We start from the raw sequence: 18,715 nt of genomic DNA on the forward strand, positions 1-18,715 counted from the left end.
TGCATAGTCCATTTATGAGTTGAGTCATTACTGGACTTGAAGGATGAGTTCCTAAACTCTTCTCTGAGATTCTTTTCTGTTTAAATATTAATTCCTTGTGAAGGATATTTGTGTATTTTCATCTACATTCCACCTGAGTTGTGTTTTGTTAATTATGACTGTTTTTAAGATGTATATTGACCAGTTCTCTGATTATCCAGAAGCACGTTTCAGCCTGGTTGTAATCTGGAATATTTTTAGAGGGCATGTTTTACCCAGAAGACTGAGTGGAATATAGTATATTATTTAAACAATCAGAAGTTTCTTAGGGAACTGGAGATACCTTCCCCATGGTACATTAGTTAACTTTATGTTAAAACTTCTTTGCCTAGTGGTTGGAACTAGTTTTGGAACGAACAGTCACGTCTGGCAAGGAAAATAAATAACCTTGCCTGGAGTTTGCCATTTTAAGTCAGTCATTCACTGGTTTGCTTTCTCCCTGATTTTTCAGGGAAATAGATCTTTGGGGAGCGAGTAGGAGGAAAGACTCCACCTTTCCCACACTATTCTCCCCACCCTTATTATTTCTATTTATTTTATTATATCAGGAATGATGAGTATTAATTCCTGAAATACTCTTTCAACCTCACATTGACTTAGATGAAATAACACCTATTACATGTTTCTTTTTTTAAAATGTTGACAGTTTCATTTTATATGATGGCTGACTAGGAACCCTGAGACTGACTCTCTCAATTTTTTATTAAAACTCATGAAAACATGAAGATGACAGTCAGAGGAGCACCAAAACCTTGGTTTGACAGTCACCCTATTGCCACAATCTAAGATAACCTCAAGCTGCACCGCTGATCGACCTGGACTGAGAAATGCAGTTAGTCACTGACCAACGATAAACAGTTAGAAATAAAGACACCATGCAGGTTTCTAAAAGCAGGTGTGGAGATTGATTCCTTTGCCTTTCCATAATGTCTGCCCCCAAGGCTTTGAAATTCTGGTACTTTACCAACAAGAAAAATGGACAAATGTTTTTCTACAAGGAAGGTGCTACTTTTTATAGCTAGATAGGTAGCTGTTCTTTACTTTTCATCCTCTTTGCCTAAGATCTCTATTAAAAAACCTCTACTTAATTGACCAGCTGGATCAACTGATGCTCTACATTTCTTTTCTGTGCCCATGGCACCCTGACCTTGTTGCTAATAGACTACTAGCTAGCAGACTGGCACACTTCTTTCTCTCCAGTATTTCAGTTGAGTTGTGTGATTACCACCAATCAATTACTTATTCCCAAATCAGTTTTTCTTGTTATTTTTCTCTGATAATTTGATTTTTATTAAACTGATGAATTAAGCAAAAAGATTTTGTTTTAATATAAAGTTGAGTGCTTTGAGTCACTGATAAATACTGACGAGATGACTACAAAAGATTTGGGAAGAAATTGTAAAGATGTAGAAGCAATCTGCACTCAGATTGCTTTATACTTTTAAGTGTTTAAGTTCTTGTTCTACTTTAGAAAAACTAAGCTAGAAACCACAGATAATTTATCATATGTATGGTTATGCAGAAAATATGACAGAGAATGCCAATTAGTGGTCCCATAATCAAAGCAGGAGCTTTGCTCTTACATCAGTAGACTGGGACATGATACACATTTGTATGTTTTATGGTAAAGTATGTATATATATACACACACACACACACACACACACACACACACACACACATGCACCTTAAAGATGTCCTACTTTAATTTTTACTTTCAAGTCAGCTTTAACTCTTTCAGTTAATGGATCTATTGCCAGCCTTAACCACATTGATGGCTTTCACTGTGTCTCTATTTTACAACCAATTTGGAGACTGAATCTGCCAGAAATAAAATAGGCAGGAGCAAATGGGGAACTGATGACAGAGCATTGATCTAGGGCAGTATCCACTCAAGGAAATCGCTGTTGGTGGTGGCATGGGCCAGAAGAGTACCTGATATTGTTTGTTGAAGAAAGAAGCCCTCCATTTGTTCAGAACAGCAGAGCTGGTGTAGAAGACTGAATGCTACAGACAATAGCCCCCTTGGATAGTAGCCTTTTGGGAACTTGCAGTCAGGCTGCATCTATGCATGTGAACCTATTTTTCACTCATTCTTTTCTCCATTACTGCATCTTCTTTACATCCTTCAGACATTATTAACAAACATTATTTCCTTTATTTCTGGTTGTGCATCTCCCTTGCTAAAGTATTAGCTCTTGTTCTTTCAAATCCCGTGGCAAATACCTGGTACATTGTAGGTGCTCAACAAATATTTGTCAAATAACTAATTCTAAATAAGAGATGAACTTCAAGCAATACCACAATAAAGACCAAGAGGTACCTTTCTCATACACAGGGGCTGGATGGATGTCTATTTCTTTTTTTTAACATCTTTATTGGAGTATAATTGCTTTACAATGGTGTGTTAGTTTCTGCTTTATAACAAAGTGAATCAGCTATACATATACATATATTCTCATATCTCCTCCCTCTTGTGTTGGATATCTATTTCTGTGAGGATAAGTAAATGGAAAGTTATCATAGGAAACACGTGAAAAAGCTCTGCAAAATGATGAAAATTAGGGTAACATGAAGACTGAGAAGAACAACTTATCTCTTAATTTATTACAGAGACCAGAAAATATTTTTTTAAAAAAACTCTTTTGAATTCTCAAAAAGTTAAAGAGTCACAATGTGGAATGTCTCCTTAGTGTTTTCAGGGTATGGTATCTGAAACCATTCTTTTCATCAATTTTACATAAACTTGAAAAGTGCAACTTCTTTCCAGGCCCTTATAATTAGTCTGCTGTGATTTTTGTTCCTAGGTACAAAATTATTTTAGATTTATTGGATTTAGATTTCATTTGTAGAAGTGGTTGAACAGACTGCATTTTTTTTTTTTTTTTTTTTTTGCGGTACGCGGACCTCTCACTGTTGTGGCCTCTCCTGTTGTGGAACACAGGCTCCAGACGTGCAGGCTCAGCAGCCATGGCTCACGGGCCCAGCCGCTCCGCGGTATGTGGGATCTTCCTGGACCGGGGCACGAACCCGCGTCCCCTGCATCGGCAGGCGGACTCTCAACCACTGCGCCACCAGGGAAGCCCCAGACTGCATTTTAAATGATTGTTTTAATGTTTATTTGTTTAAAAACAATGGCAAAGTAGTTACATGTTCAGTGAACACCTGCTAAATTTCCTGGTTAGTCTATGTTTTAATTGCCTTTTTATTGTTTATACTTTAAATCAAACTTTCTTAACTAGCTGTGTGGTTCTAATTTATTGTTGTCAGATTATTATACAGTGAATTAAGTTTACACAGGGTGTTTAAGTTGTGTGGTTTGTCTAATGAAATTAAAGTGACTTTTGCACATTGCTTACAACATCTTACAATTACTCCATCAAGGACCACAATCAAGAAAGTGCAGAAGATAGGGAACAGTAATATGTGCCTCTATATGTAGGATTATGATGTTATTTTGATATCTTACAATATGAAGGCAGAGTTAGCATGGGGACTACCACCTACGATCTAGGAAGGACTATAATAATTTCCAATTGAGGTATTTGGAAATAAGTAACTTTGTAGAATCTAAGGAAAGTGCAAAGTTTGAGTGATTCTGTTCTGTGTTATTGCTTGTAGCACCCAAGTTTTTTCCCCCATTAGTTGGAGTTATGTCATGCACTGTGAAAGTGTTAAAGTAAATTAAATATCTGGCGTATGAATGATTTCTTGAGTGATTTGTATTGGGTTGGGGAGAATTGACGAGTATGTGAGAGCGATTCCTTATTTTTTCTAGTTTTGTGCACACTTAGTTCTCTGTCCTCTCTCTTCTCTTCCTCCCAGTGTCCATCATGTCTTCTGAAATTGCTAACACAAAACTCATTAACTCAGAGCAGTTCAGAGCACAGACTGAAGTGATGTGGCATATTTCAAAGTCTTCCATTCTTCTGAACCAGATTTTTTTTCCTTCTGAATGCAGATTAATAAACCGTGCACTACAAGAGGAACAAGGAAAAGGATTTTAGTGAAGGTATCCTGATCCTGAAAAAGTCAGGGAGGGCTTCAAGCCCATCTTGGACTTCAGAACACTTCACAACTTTGTGGTAAAAGAAACATTTTAAATAGAGCCTTTGGACTTATTTATTTCATCCTTATTTGGAGAGTAGCTTTATTTTTTTTAGGCAAGAAAATTAACTGTGAAATTGGGGTACTTTTCAAACTAAAACATACTTGGGTTTTAGATTTTGATATTTTGTAGGTACTTAATGTATACTCAAAGTACTATAGGTGTTTGGATGGCTTGTGTGTTTTTCTTCGAAACGTGTTCTTTATCTCTTGTGACATGGTGTTTGCCTTCACTGTGAGTGATGTTTTTTCTAGTGTTTTGTATCTTCTTCAGTCGGTTCACTGGATTGTAGGGTATCTTTCCCAGAACTGATATTGTGTAAAAGTGTTTTGAAAAGAGAGAGTGGTTTGTGTTTTTGTTGTTTTCATATTTTTACCTCTTACATGATAGCTCACTAGCATGAAGAGATGTTGCAACAGTAAAAAGTTGTTGTTTTCTCTTCACCTGAAAGCCTCACACAAGATAGGTTTTCAGTTGTCAAAATGAATACAAACGTATTTGCCATTTTTGTCTTTCACAACAAAATAACCTTATTTTACTGTATTAACTTTTAAGATCTTTTTATGTGTAAAAATCAGCCTGTTTATGTACTATGTATTCCTCCAAAGTTATGGCGTTACAGTCATTGGAGAAATGAAATTTTCTTCTAGTAGATGAAAATTACATTTTGATTGAACATCATTCCTTATGCAGTCACCCATAAATATAATGTCTTTTGCTGTCTTTTCAGAAAATGGTTACAGATGTGATTTCTGAATTGACAAGAAAATAGAACATCTTAATGTTTTAGGTAAAACAGATGGTGTTTTTGTTTTAGGCAAAACTCTCTCAGAGTGAAAGCATCTTAACTGGTGACAAGACTCTTGGGGTCAGCCAAATTATGTACAGTTTTTGTGTCTGTTTCTTTTTATTGCTTTAGTATCAAAAATTTTAGAATAGTTGGAAAAGAATATTCATCCTTTTCATTGACTTGCTATTTTCTCTTATGCACTGGGAATAATTGCAAGATTTTTCAACCTTATTTTGTTTAAAAAAGTTATAAAATTACATGTTAGTTCTAATTTGGTTGTGGTTTTATTTATGCTTTTAGAAATGCTTTTCTCAATGTAGGAAAGCTTGAAATATAGTTCTACTTTTGAGGGTTAAGATTTTAATTTATAGTATTGAGTTGCATTTGCAGCTATAAATTCGAACATTTATGATACTCTTTTGCTTCTATACCATTGAGCTTTGGGCAGATCTTACTGTCAGATACCTGGAAAGAGCACAGTGTTGTGAAGGGAGCCTTGGACTGAGAGTCAGAGGGCTCATTCTGGTCCCACCTCTGGCACTAACCAGCCTTCTTTTTTTGAAACGTTAGTTGCATTTGCAATATGTCTTGGGAGAGAGGGGCTAAAGTAGATAATCCCCAGGGTTACATCCAACTGACATTTAGTTTTTTTGTCTGTTACAACACAAATCATTTATAAAGCATTCGTTTGGATGAACACTGGAAAAGGAAGTTTGGGGGTAGAAAACTCAACTCTGGAAAATAACCAAGTTTGTTCAGTAACTGGGACATAGGATAAGGAAACTATTTTCCAAAATATCACCAGTATTGCAAAATGAAGACCTGTAATTTAACAATTCCTCTCCCACTGCCTCTTACATAAAGTAAGAACTACTGAAAGAACAGCTTGTGTTGTTATTAGAGCAGCTTTGATAAGTAGCTCAGTTTCATCACCTCAGAGAAAACCCCTTACCCCAGTCCTGCCATTACAGCTGGTTGGGGGCTTTCAGAGTGAGGGCTCTTTGCTAGGGTGGAGGTGGAGCCCTCTGATGAAGCAGAGTTCAGAGAGACTTGGGGAAATGGAACTCTGGTGGGACTCTGTGCTTCTAGCATATACACCCCGAGTCCCTTACCCACTGGAGAAGAGCAGGGCCACCTACCCCCCCTCCAAGATGCCTTAAAGCCTGACTGCTTGAATTTGAATCCTGGCTCTACCATTTAAATGGCTGTGAACCAGGAGCTGGATACCAAGCCAGTCTACACATCTATAAAATGGGCATGATTTTAGAACTTGATAAGTTGGTTGTGAAGCTGAAAGGAGTTAATTCAAGTACAGCACATGCTGTATGCTAGGCACTGTTCTAAAGGCTCGTTAGTGCTAGCTGTTTGGTATTACTGTTATTGTTGTTGTTGTTACTATTAACATCTGGAAAACTCTCTGCCACTTACCAAGTCAAATTTACTTTGAGTTAAAAGTAGCAAAAAATATCCCTTTAATAATATAAAATTTTATTTTTGATTTACTGCTTTGCCTATTAGTATTATAAACACAATTCTCTACACAAGGTAATGTCTTCTAACATAGAGCTTTCTAGAATATTTTCTTAATAATTGCATACTTTTCATCTAAACTAAGAACTCTTCTCAGTAATATTTAATGGAGTTCTTGGATTTTGTAAGGTATTTTCAGAAATCAAAACCTTAGTTGACAACAGCAGTTTTAGGTACTACTATCATCTTACTGTTTCATAAAGGGCATCTTCACACTAGATTCGATCACCCTGCAGTACACTTGTTTACTTTCCTTTTGACTCTTGCCCTTGGGTGAATGACTTTCATGGGATGATAGATTTATAATAGTTTTGTCCATGAATTTTAATTTATTTCTCCTAAATGTAGAAAAAAATGTTGAAATAAACTTTCATGTGTTAGGAAATTCAGATAACATTTATGTACTACTATATTCAAGTGCAATCCTAATTTTGATTGCTGAAATGAAATTGTGTTCTGTTCTTCAGTGTTGAATTTTTCTTCTCCTTAAATGAGGCCAAATAATATATGTTACAAAATCAATTAGAAGCTTCCATAAAATGTCATGTTTTATTTTTCCTCTTGCAAATATAAAGTCCCATATCTGGTCATGGAAGATAAGTGAGATTGTTATTGTATAGTTTCTAGAGAGGTTTTTATGGGAAAACAGCTAAATGTTTGCCTATTTAAGAAGGCCTGTTTTATAGGAATAGAAACGTTTTTAAACTGGGAGGCCTTGGAAGTTACATGAAAAATCTTGTGCATGTGTGCATTTCTTCAGTGAATGGTGTCTGTATAAGGCATTCAAAGATTAGAAGATAAGTAGAATTTTAAAAGGTTAAAAATAACCACCTTGGTCAGTGTAAGGGACTGTCAATCATTTGCTTTTTATGAAGTGCAGGTCTGGGGGTTTTCTCCTCTGCTTTTTCCTTATTGTTATCTGTGGGCACTTGCACAAGGACAATGTGAATTTGGGCACGTCAGACCTTGTAGCCAGCGGATGAGAAAGTATGAGGAAGTCCTCCACGAGAGAGCAGGTCAGAGGGCTAGACACACTTACTTCAGTCTTTGCTTGGGCCCAGTTCCAAGGACCCCAAGCTCTTCTCATTGCCCTTCGCCCACCCCCACCCCTGCCCCCTTTTCCAGCATTCAAGAGTTTCTTTTCTGTGTATGGTGGTCTTTGTGATGTGAAACCAGAAGTTGGCCCTCATTTTCAAGAGGAATAGTATAACCTGGTGTATCAATTCCCTAGTGCTGCTGTACCAAATAACCACAAACTTAGTCTTTCAAAAAAAACACAAATTTATTATCTACAGTTTCGGAGGTCAGAAGTCCAAAATCAGTTTCACTGGGCTGACAAAGTATTGGCAGGCCTTGTTCCTCCTGGAGGCTCTGAGGGAAAAATCTGATCCTTTGCCTGTTTCATCGTCTAATGGTCACCTGCATTGCTTGGCCTGTGGCCCCTTCCACACACATTCCAGCCTCTTGCTTCTGTTGTCACGTGGCCACCTTCTCTGTTAGACTTCTCAGTCTCTCTCTTATAAGGACCTTGTGATTATATTGGGCCCACTTGGATAATCCAGGAAATCTCCCTATCCCAAGACCCTTAATTTAATCACATCTGCAAAGTCTCTTTTGCTATGTAAGGTAACATATTCATAGGTTCTGGGGATTAGGATGTGGACATCCTGGGGTGGGCAGGGGGGCGGAATTATTCTGCCTACCATACCTGGAAACCAGTGTATTTCCAGTGGATAAGTGGGATAATTAATTTAAGAACATCAGGATAAATCTATGTAGATATCCCTCAGGTACCTCAAGTTCGAGAGGTCTGATACTGGATTTATCACCTTTATCTTGATATGTCTTCCACCCATCCTTAGGGGTTCAATCTTGGTTAGTGGCGCTACCATATCTATGCCACCCTAACTGCAAAACAGGAATTACAGACTTTTCCTTGTGGCTTATGCATCCTTCTCCAAGGAATCCAAAAATTCCTATTAATAAGAATTCCTACCTGTTTCTCAGACTTGTTCCTCTTTTTGCATTTCTACCAGCTCCTGTAACTTAGGTTTTCACCTTTTCTACCTTGGCTGTTGTAGCTATTTACTTGGTCTTCCTCCTTTGAGTCTTGACTCCTTAAATCCTTCCTCTACCTGGCAACTAGAAGTACCTATTAAAAATGAATCTGACCATGTTAAACCTTCAAGTCACTCCCCATACCCCATATAATAAGGTTTTTAGCAATTTGTGATGACTTAAAGACACCTCACTCCTCACTGTGATTTGAGATTTATCTCTCTTTCTAGCTCCATATATTGGCATTTTAGACATGCGCTTTACTATGTAGATTCTAGTGATATTGAATGACCTGTATGTCCTGAAAATAATGTCCTTTTTTTCTTTATATATCTGTGCCATTATTCTTATGGTCACTGTACCTAGAGTGTATTTCCCTACTTTTACTTGGCTATCTCTCCCTGACCTTTTAAAAAGTTACATGTTTTTGTGGTTGTATTTTTCTGATTATTTAAAAAATACGTACTTTTTGTAGAATAGTGTTTTATATCTAGATGTCTAAAAAGTAGCTGCAGGATATTCGCTAAAAATCCCAGAATCTAGAGGAAGTATCTCTGTTAACAGTTTAACTTCTCTTCTGCTTAATCTACTCTGTTGTTAAACATATCGGCTGAGTCCTTAATTTCAAATATTTATCCTTCTAGAATTTCATTCAGTTAATTTTTGACGTATTCAGTTTCTGTGGTGGAATTCTTTATCTTTTCATCTACTGTATTCATGTTTTCCTCTTTCCTTGGACATAGTAATTATCATTTTAAAGGCTTATCAGTTAACGCCAATATCCAGATGTGTGGTTCTAATTCTTCTGTCTTTTTGTTGTTTAATCATGTGGCTCTGTCTTTGCAGATGTCTCAGCTTTTTATATTAAGTGCTAGACATTGTGTAGAAAAATCTTATAGGCTCTAGAAACTATCTTCTAGAGAGTGTTCACTCTTACTCCAGTCAAGGGCTGTGCTAAATTGAGGCTAATTCTCTCAATGTCTTCTTCATCTAGCTCATTAAGTTTTCAACTAATAGCCTGGTATATTCTGTAGGCCCTATTCCCTGGTGGGTTCTAAAACCTCATGATATGTCTCTGCTCTACTTTTTAGAAGCTTTCTGTTTAGATTTTAAGCCTCCTTTTCTGTGCAGCTCCCAGTGTTTGGCACATGGACTGATGAGAAAGCCAACTGTGCACTTGAAGCTTTCTACATCCTCACCAAGTGCCTTTTAGCCTCTTTGCCACCACAGTGAAACTTCTCTAGGCTTTGTTCTGGGTTTTGCAGGGAACTCAGCCTTTCCCGTGCTGAGAATTGGCACAGCCCAGGGTGAAAATGGCTAGAGAAGGCAGCTCTCTTCTCTGCAGTTTTTTCTCCTCAGCAGTTCTCTGTTGCCTTCAAGCAGATGATTACTGTATTTTATCTGGTTTTTCTAGTTGGCCCATAGAAGTGAGAGCTCTCGTCAACTACTTCATCTCTCCTGGAAGTGGAAGCATTGTTTATTTTTCAACTTCAGTTTGGTGAAAGAAAAATGCTCATTTTTTCCACTTGAGTGTTTATGTTTCTATTGATTTGTAGGAGCACTTTACAAATATCCCAAATTTGATCTCCTTTTATTTTTTTATTCTTTAATCTTATTTTTTAATATAGAAAATGTTCTAAGCTTTTTGTTATCAAATCTGCCAGTCTTTTGCTTTGCTGTATTTTTCTGTTACGGTTAAAAAGAGAATTTGTACCACAAATTTTATATTTATTTTTCTTACTGATTTTGTATCGTTTTTTCTGTTTTTAAATTTTTTAATTCATCTAGAATCAGTGTTGGCATATTGTTTTAATGCATTTGTTTAACCATTTATCTTGCCCATCTATTACTGTAGATGTATCATAGGATTGTTTTGCTCCCTTTCTCCCAGTAAAAGGATTTCAGTGGGATTTTGGTTGGCAGTGCATAAGATTCATGAATTAATTTTAGGAGAGTTGTATATTTTGCAGTATTTTAGTTTTCTCACCTAGAAAAGTATGTCTCTTCATTCATTCACTTTTATGTCCCTCAGTAAAGTTCTGTCAACTTCTGTATATACATTTTGCTCATTTTGTATTAATTAATTTTCTGTTTTGAATGCTCTCCTGATTAATTCTTAATCATCCTGACTGCCATCTTCTTGTGTGTATCACAAGACACACTGTACATAGTTTTGTATTATTACCTACCGTATTATATTGAACTCAACAATTTCTCTTTCTCCCCTTCTAGACTGTAGATATTCAGAACAGGGACTGTGTAGTCACATTCATAAGGTTATAACTACACATACCATGAGGAGTCCTTCTCTCTGTCCTTTTTTTTTTTTCTTGCCTTTTAATTTAGCCACATGCCATATGGTTACTTTGTACGTGTGTAGATTATGTGCATCTCTTTATTTATCTCCAGCCCCCCGCCATATTATCTGAACTCTTGTTTTAAGGTATCTATGTTATAACATGGGTGGTTTTGTTAATTTCTTTTATTTAGATTTATATATGCCTTACATAAGAAAGCATATAAGGCAGCTCAGTGACCTGAGTTAATTAAAACATTCATTCCGCCATTCGTGTGATTCATGTAGCAGGGTATCTGGTCAGGACACCAGGAGGGTCTTATAAGGGAAAGGAGAGATTTAATTGCTGTTGAGATTCTACTTTGTGCCAGGTCTGAGCTCTGAGCTCTGTGATTTTCCAAACATTTTATCATTTAACCCTAATTGCAATCTTGTCTCCTGATTTTGTAAATAAAGATATTAAGGCTTGAAGAAATGAAATCACGTGTCCAAAGCCTCTCAAATTCTAAGTGCTATAGTGGGTTTTTGAACTTGAATGTATCTGACTCCAGAGCTAAGGACTCGCAGAACTAATCATGATTTTTGAAGATCTAACGTATCTCAGAAAGGCTCCCTTTGTTTTTATAGCTTAATTTTTTTTTCCTGTTGGCTAATATGGTAAGCATTATGTTTTAAACCTAGAAAACTAGGTAGACTATATGAAAAGTTCATATCTAGAAAGTGCAGTTTTTGTAAACATATAAAACTATATATTTTCGTATTCAGAATACGGTACAAAGGTTACTACTCTTCTTTAGATGATGCTCCACTAATGAGGCTACTTAGAGAAGATGAATATATTGTTTGAATTTTTTAATATGCTGTCATTGATTAAGAATTGAACAGAGTGAGCTCTACTCTTTGCTTTGTTCTTAACTTTCTCTGTGATCTTGGATCTGTCATTTCCCCCATCTTTGCAAAGGGGTTAATTGCATAGCTTGTCGATGCTATTTTTTAAGGAATTAAAATAATCAAAATGAAAATGATAAAGCTCCACACTAGTAGGTATTATTCACAAATGATAAATTCTCCTACTGGGATTTTTGTGTGTTACTCATTCATCAACTATTTATTGAATGTTATTCCATGCCAGGTACTACACTAGGCACATGAAGTTACAATTACTTTTCATATAACCTGGTGTTCGCTTAATTGGTTTTAAACTGCACTTACAGGGGACTTGCAAATATTTTTCATTTCTGTCTTCTTTGCACAGCCATAAATGTATGTAGTATTTTTTAATGGTTTTTTGAATAATGTTTTTGCTTTTCTCATGCAGTGAGGTCATAAGATAAACTCTTTAGTATATGTTACAAGATATTTTCTATGCCAGCGTTCCAGTTTATAAATTTTCTTTCACAGATAAAATGTACTGAAATGTAAATAGCTCTTTGTTCATCCTGAGCTTCCTGAATATAGAAGGTCTGTGGGGATCTTTGGCATCAGTGAAGACAAAGTTCTTCTCAAGTGAATTAGGAACTAAGGGAATCTCCACAGGAAACCGCAGTTGTCAAAATGGTTGTTATAAGCTTGGCCTGTGAATAAAGTGGTTAGGATGGTTAAGAAGATGGTAATAGGGGTAGGACTGAGTTCTAAGTCTGTTGTGGCACTTGTAGCTACTTGCGCCTCTGCAACATACCTAACCTCCCTGAACCTCAGCTCTCCTATCTGTCCAGTGAAGGATGAAAGGCTGTGCCTTATAGATTATAGGCCTGAGGACTGAACCCCGGCATACAGGAAGCACTCTGTAAGTGGTTAACTCCAGCTTCACTCTCACCAAGAGGCATCTTACTTTCATTCTGCCCTATGTCCAGTCCAAGAAGGAAGTCCACGTGGTCCTAGTCTTTTGTTCATAGTAGGCACTGATTAGATTTGCCTCAGAGAGAGGACCTGGAATGCCACTGTTGTCTTTCTTAACATGACATAAATGACATAAATCATTTCTACAAAAGGAGTGAGGAAATTCTAAATATACTCCTCCTCATTAGAATCTTCAAGGACAGAACCTCGTTTACAGTGGAATTATAGTTCTTCCTAAAATGACTCCCAGTTTGACATGAGCGTACAGATGTCTTTTCATTTCTCTCCATTCCTTTTTCCCTCAGCCACAGTAGATCATAGTTTGCCCTCTCATTTGATTGGCAGGTATCTTCATGAGGTGAAGGTTGTTCATTGTATATAGAAAATTGAGATAATTGCCTGTAGGCAAGTTGCAGGGGCTTAATGTCATAATGCGAGCTAGGAGGCTGGATGTGACTTGATGACAGATGATAGATAAGAAGCTAATGCAAATATAGGGGAAATTGGGAAAAAATATTTCTGAGCTTCCTATATAGTTACTTCCAAGATAAAATAGAAATTAACTAGCCCCATTTTTCAGCGATATTTTACTCTTTTCATCTGTTAGTGTGGATGAAATAATATTAATTTTTAATAAGTGAGTATGATATTATGATATGAAACCTCCTGGTTCCGTTCACGATTGACTTAAAAGGATTCATGTTTGGAGATATTGGCAGTGTAACAAATGTTTGACTACTAAACATGATAATGACAATGAAAATTTAGTTAATTTGTGATGCTGTACTTATTTCCCAAGGAAATATAATTCATGTATGATAATGCTTTCTCTGTACTCTACTTGAAATGTACGTAGAGGTTTGTGTATCAGATAAATGTGTGCTGTGATGCACTTGAACATGCTGTGAATCTCTAATTATGTTAAAAAATTATTTTCTTAGTGCAGCTTTATACTCATTATATACTCTACACATTTAGTTTTTGAATAGATTCCTGACATGATAATTACATAATCATTCAGTACAGTAGAAACATCATTATGGTCAAATACTAATTAGCTATGAAAATGAAACAAAACAGAACCTAGTTCACAGCTTATTATAAAAAGCTATTTAATATTGTACAAAACGAAATGTATGGTTGAAATTATTATTTGCTTTAAATTTGAGTCATTTTCTTCCTCGCTGGGAAGAATCAGTGTTTTGGGTGCTTGCTACCTAATTTATTGCTTGGACACTTTATATTTTATTATCAGAGCCTTTATAGCCAGCTCTGGGTAGTAGAGCATCAGAGTGGGGATGCTGGGTTCTGTACCTAGGTCTGCCTCATGACTTCTGCAGAATTAAGGGACTGGCCTAAGTCTTCAGACTACATGTTCTAGAGTTCTTCACATACTGGCTCTAAGCCTCTGGGCACATGGGGTTCAGTAGTAAGTCACTCATTTCTGGGATGCTGGTTTGAACATCTTCGGTGCTGGACATGAGTGATCCTCAACTGCTTTTCTTCTCCCGTGTACCTGAGGAATATAATATAGTGTAGTTGATAACAATGAACCCTGGCATTTGTGATTCTCCAGGTGTGTTTGTGATAGGAGAACAATCAGGCAAAACGTGAGCTCTGGTGGAGGGCAGTGGGAGGGTGCAAATAGGTTGATTCCTTCAGGTAAGTCTGTTAAGCACACCTCTCAAGGGGGCAGTATTCTCACTCTCCTTGAGAATTGCTTCTGTGGATAAAAATGGGGTTTTGCCTAGCACTTTGAGGCTTCAGTGCCCTTTGTAGATATGTTTTTGCCTGCATGCTTCAGCTGCTCTTTTCTCGTATACATGTGGAATCTCAATGAACGTAAATGGTGTAAGTTAGATCTTGTGATCCTGATGTATATACTACAAGCCTAATAGGAGCCAGAGACGTTCTTATTGTCATATATTGTTACCTTTGGTATCTCACAGTAGTGTCTCAATCAAAAGTGCTTCAGCTGATAAACAACTTATAAATCAAACATTTTATAGGTTTTACACTACATCCTCTTTCTTTTCCTTTGTGCTTTTCTGTTATCCTTCACTTTAGTTTTGGCCACTGTATTAATTTTATTTCCTGACAAACCATTTGCAATGCAGTTGAAATATACAGGACACATATAGGATAAAAGAGCGCTGCTAGGCTTTCTGATGCACTAAATAAACAATGCTAGCTTGTTTGGACCAAGTCTGATATCACCTATGGGTAAGAGGGAGAAGTGGTTGACTGACTATTCATTTCTGTGTTCCTGAAGTTACAAAATTATGTAGGAAAGCAAAATATTTCAGATCATGAAAATATTCACTATTGAATCAGTTATATTATTAGTCAAATATCCTCTTTGATACTGCTTATTTTATTTGAAGATAATATGATGCAAATTGTTTATAAAGTAAAATCATAAATGTTACAAAGAGTGCATAATTCATGAAGTCTGTGACATGATGATCTAGAACGTTTTTACTCACAGGCAAAGCCATGAAGCAGTGAGGATCCAGCAGAGTTATGCTACTGAGAAAACCAAGGATGTTAGGGGATTCAACTGACAATTATTTAAATATCAAAGAATTGAGAGAGAACTTTTAGAAAAATGATTAAGTCCTTGAATATTTTTTATAAATATAGTTATGTTTAAAACCATCCTGTAAAAATGAAATGTTATGTGAAGGATGTCATAATGTACTAATATAAAATATTGTTGGAAAAATTTTGCCAAAAACCCTACTTCATTCTAAGAATTATACTTAGTTGCAAATATTGCCTAAACTTATTTTAATAGTCGTTATTTCCCTTTTCTAGCCAAGTTCCAATCAATTATTTTACCACTATTTATTATAAAATTTCATCCTCTATTTTAAGTGGATTCACTTCAAATGACCTTTCCTCTAGAACCAACTCTCTTGGATAATAAGGGCCCCTGTGTATAAAATATATATGTGAATTACGTGATTCTGCATGTATAGCTGTACATTTCACTGTGTTTTAATGATCTAAAATGAATGAACTAAATGAATTTTAATTGAAATTAGTTGTGACTAAAATGCAAACAGACAATTTATGTATTTTCTTGTTCAGTGAGTTAGGCAGGGATCAGGATAGTAATGGTATAGGGCTGGTTATTTTAGAAAGACCAATAAAACCATATGTATATAAGTCATTTTCTGGGACATAGAAATAACTTAATTATAGTTGTATTAATGTCTTTCATTTGTATAACATTTATTCTTAGAATGTCTGAGTCATTATTTCATTACTCTTTGTACTGTGTGGTATTTGTTGTGATGAAATTGCCTGTTCTCCAAAAGTTTTACCAGACTGTTTCTTATAATTCTTCTCCTTGTGTTGGCTTTATGACTGTCTATGACCTGAAATCTCACAAATAATGTGGAAAAGTTCAAATATCTTGAGACCCCAATAGTAAAGCGACTGTTTTTGCAGGTATCTTGTGGTCTACAATCCTTCAGAACAAGACCGAAACTCAGTAGTCTCAGTCTGTGTGAGCTCCCCGACAGCGCAAGTATCCTCTGCTTCAGGAAAGCCCGTGGAAATTCAAATGAGTGCAGTGTGGGATACAGCAAGTACTGTTTCACAGACAGCCTATGAGGTATGTGCTCTCTATAGAACTTAGAGAGGCAACATGAAAAAAGCATAACCAGTATATAGTTTATATGTGTATTAATATATATCCCTGAGAGCTGTCAAGTTGGTGTATGTAAAGTGGTTAAAGGTGTAAATGCCAAAGGATTTAACTGGTGAGTTAAATGACACTAAAGGAAAATAGATCCTGTGTTTTCCAAAATATCAATATCTTTGTTAGTATGTGTGTTGTATGTTATTTTTAGAATGTTATTAGTATGTATATTGTATATCTTTGTATATCTATTGTAACTTGTTCCTGAAGTCATGAAGTAATCATTTCTCATAAAATTTTGAACTTTTTGTCTAACTTAATTTAATGACAGTTATAAATATGGAAATGGAGATAAATACCATCCTTCTAAATAACTTGGGATACTTTCAACTTTTCACTGCAAAGGTGGCATTAATATACTGTGAAAGAAAGACTTCCTAAAATAAGTAAGATGCTTCTTTTCTGAGATAATTATGGAAAAAATCTGGATTCAAATAATAGACATTTTTGGGGGGAAATGTCTTAAAATAAGCAATATTAAACTGAACCCCCATATCACTGGAAAGATCTAAATTTTATAGTTTGGAGTACAATTTAAATTGTTCTCCAAACCCTAAAGACACAGACATAAGCTAGGAACTCTAAAAGAAAATTAAAAGCCATTGCTGGCTGCTCTTATAAATTCATAATCCTTTAGATAGAAAGGAAAGTATAACACCAGTTTTGGTCAGATTTTACAGGAAACACCCCATTTAGAGAATGGAACAGGAGCTCCTGGAAGGCAGGAGTCATGGGTGCATCCTCCATGCCTTGTTCAGTGTCTGCTGGCCCCCAGGCATTTGATGGCTGGTGTTGATTGAACTAATGTGCTTAATATATATATTGTTACACTTACCATTTTTATTTTTAATGTACTGAAATATTATAGTATTATTAAAAGATTCCTAATAATTAGGAAAAATCATTGTTCACAATAAACCCTTACCTTCGTGGAGCATTTCCCTGTCTGAGCATCCATTATGAGCACCGTAGGACAATTGAGGATGGTCACATAATTTCATATATTGGATGAAAGCAGTAATGTCTTTGATAGTCTTACCCACTTGAAGTTATTAGTTTCCCTGGATAAACAGAGATGTGGATACTCTACCCATAAGTTATCAAAATATATTTATGGAATATTACTATATTCTCTTTTTTAAATATGGTAGTTTCTCCTTTTTACTAGAAGTATATATGGTTTCCTTTCAGTAGATACATTTCTCTTTAATAAATTCTCTCCTTTATCTTGTAAAGATCTCTTTTCTAGCACAGATGCCACCATTGGGACTGAAGGTATATAAGATTTTGGAAACAGCAAGTTCAAATCCACATTTAGCTGAATATGCCCTATATAATGGTCATATAGCAAATAAAGGAATTTTCAACATGAATAATATAAAAAGTGCTCAAGAAGATATAACTCTAGAGAACTCCTTTATTAAGCTGCGGTTTGGTCACTCTGGGCTTATGGAGGTATGTTCTGAATAGTTCTGAAATTTATAGAAGTCTTGTCACTTTTATTATAATATATGCAGATTACTTCTGCAAAGTGGGAAAAGTGGACACAGATTCTCTGGGAGAAAGGATAGATGTAAGCTATATGTACCTTCTCCTTGTGGTCCACAGTGACCACTTGCTCCTTATAAGTGTGGTCTGTGGGGGGTGCTGCTCAGTGGACTGTTTGTTATTTGTCCACAAGATAAGTATGGAAGCTGTGGCTGTTTAGAAATGTTTATGGAAACTTTAAAGTAATTTGACTGAGTAAAATTATGCCTATTGAATCTAATAATAAAAAATTTGAGTGTATATTTGGCATATCACTTTAATTTTTCTAGTAATTCACTTTCATTGTATTTTACAAAAATATTGTTCCATGCATATTGGAAATAAAAGTAAATCCACTCCTTTGCTACAGAAAGTTTGAGAAGTACTGGTCTAATCTCTTAATTTGTATATCTCTTTCTTCCTTGGTGAAATGTGTTCTTTTTGTTCCTATGGCAAAGATTTTAAATCCTAAGGTTAAGTATAAAATTTTGAGTGTTTATCTAAGAATTGTGAGTATTAGAGGGTGAATGTTATCATTTTTGAATCTATTGCCAGGTAATTTTTTTTTTTGGAATTGACATATACGTGTAACTAGATACAACTTGTTAATGTCTTAATTGTGAGTTACCTTAATTTTTTTTTTTATCCTTAGGAAATGATAAATAAAGGAGATGGTAAAAGTCATGAAGTAAAAGTGCAGTTTTCATGGTATGGAACCACGAGTAAAAAGGACAAAAGTGGTGCCTACCTCTTCTTACCAGATGGGGAAGCCAAGGTAAGTGCTGGTGAGCTGAGCAGTGAATAAGCACTTATTGAAAG

The 18,715-nt window shown here is 35.8% G+C and overlaps 1 protein-coding gene across 1 annotated transcript in view; it reads left to right on the top strand.

Moving 5' to 3' along the window:
- The window catches only part of MAN2A1 (mannosidase alpha class 2A member 1), a 161,888-nt gene that overhangs the window by 98,520 nt on the left and 44,653 nt on the right, over window positions 1-18,715 (top strand). Inside the window, exons 13-15 of the mRNA XM_030869905.2 lie at window positions 16,117-16,282; window positions 17,606-17,824; window positions 18,549-18,671. Of these exons, the coding sequence (XP_030725765.2) occupies window positions 16,117-16,282; window positions 17,606-17,824; window positions 18,549-18,671 (508 nt within the window). The remainder of the gene's footprint in view (window positions 1-16,116; window positions 16,283-17,605; window positions 17,825-18,548; window positions 18,672-18,715) is intronic.

Source organism: Globicephala melas, chromosome 3, assembly GCF_963455315.2.
Source record: "Globicephala melas chromosome 3, mGloMel1.2, whole genome shotgun sequence".
In the NCBI taxonomy this organism is placed as follows: Eukaryota; Metazoa; Chordata; class Mammalia; order Artiodactyla; family Delphinidae; genus Globicephala; species Globicephala melas.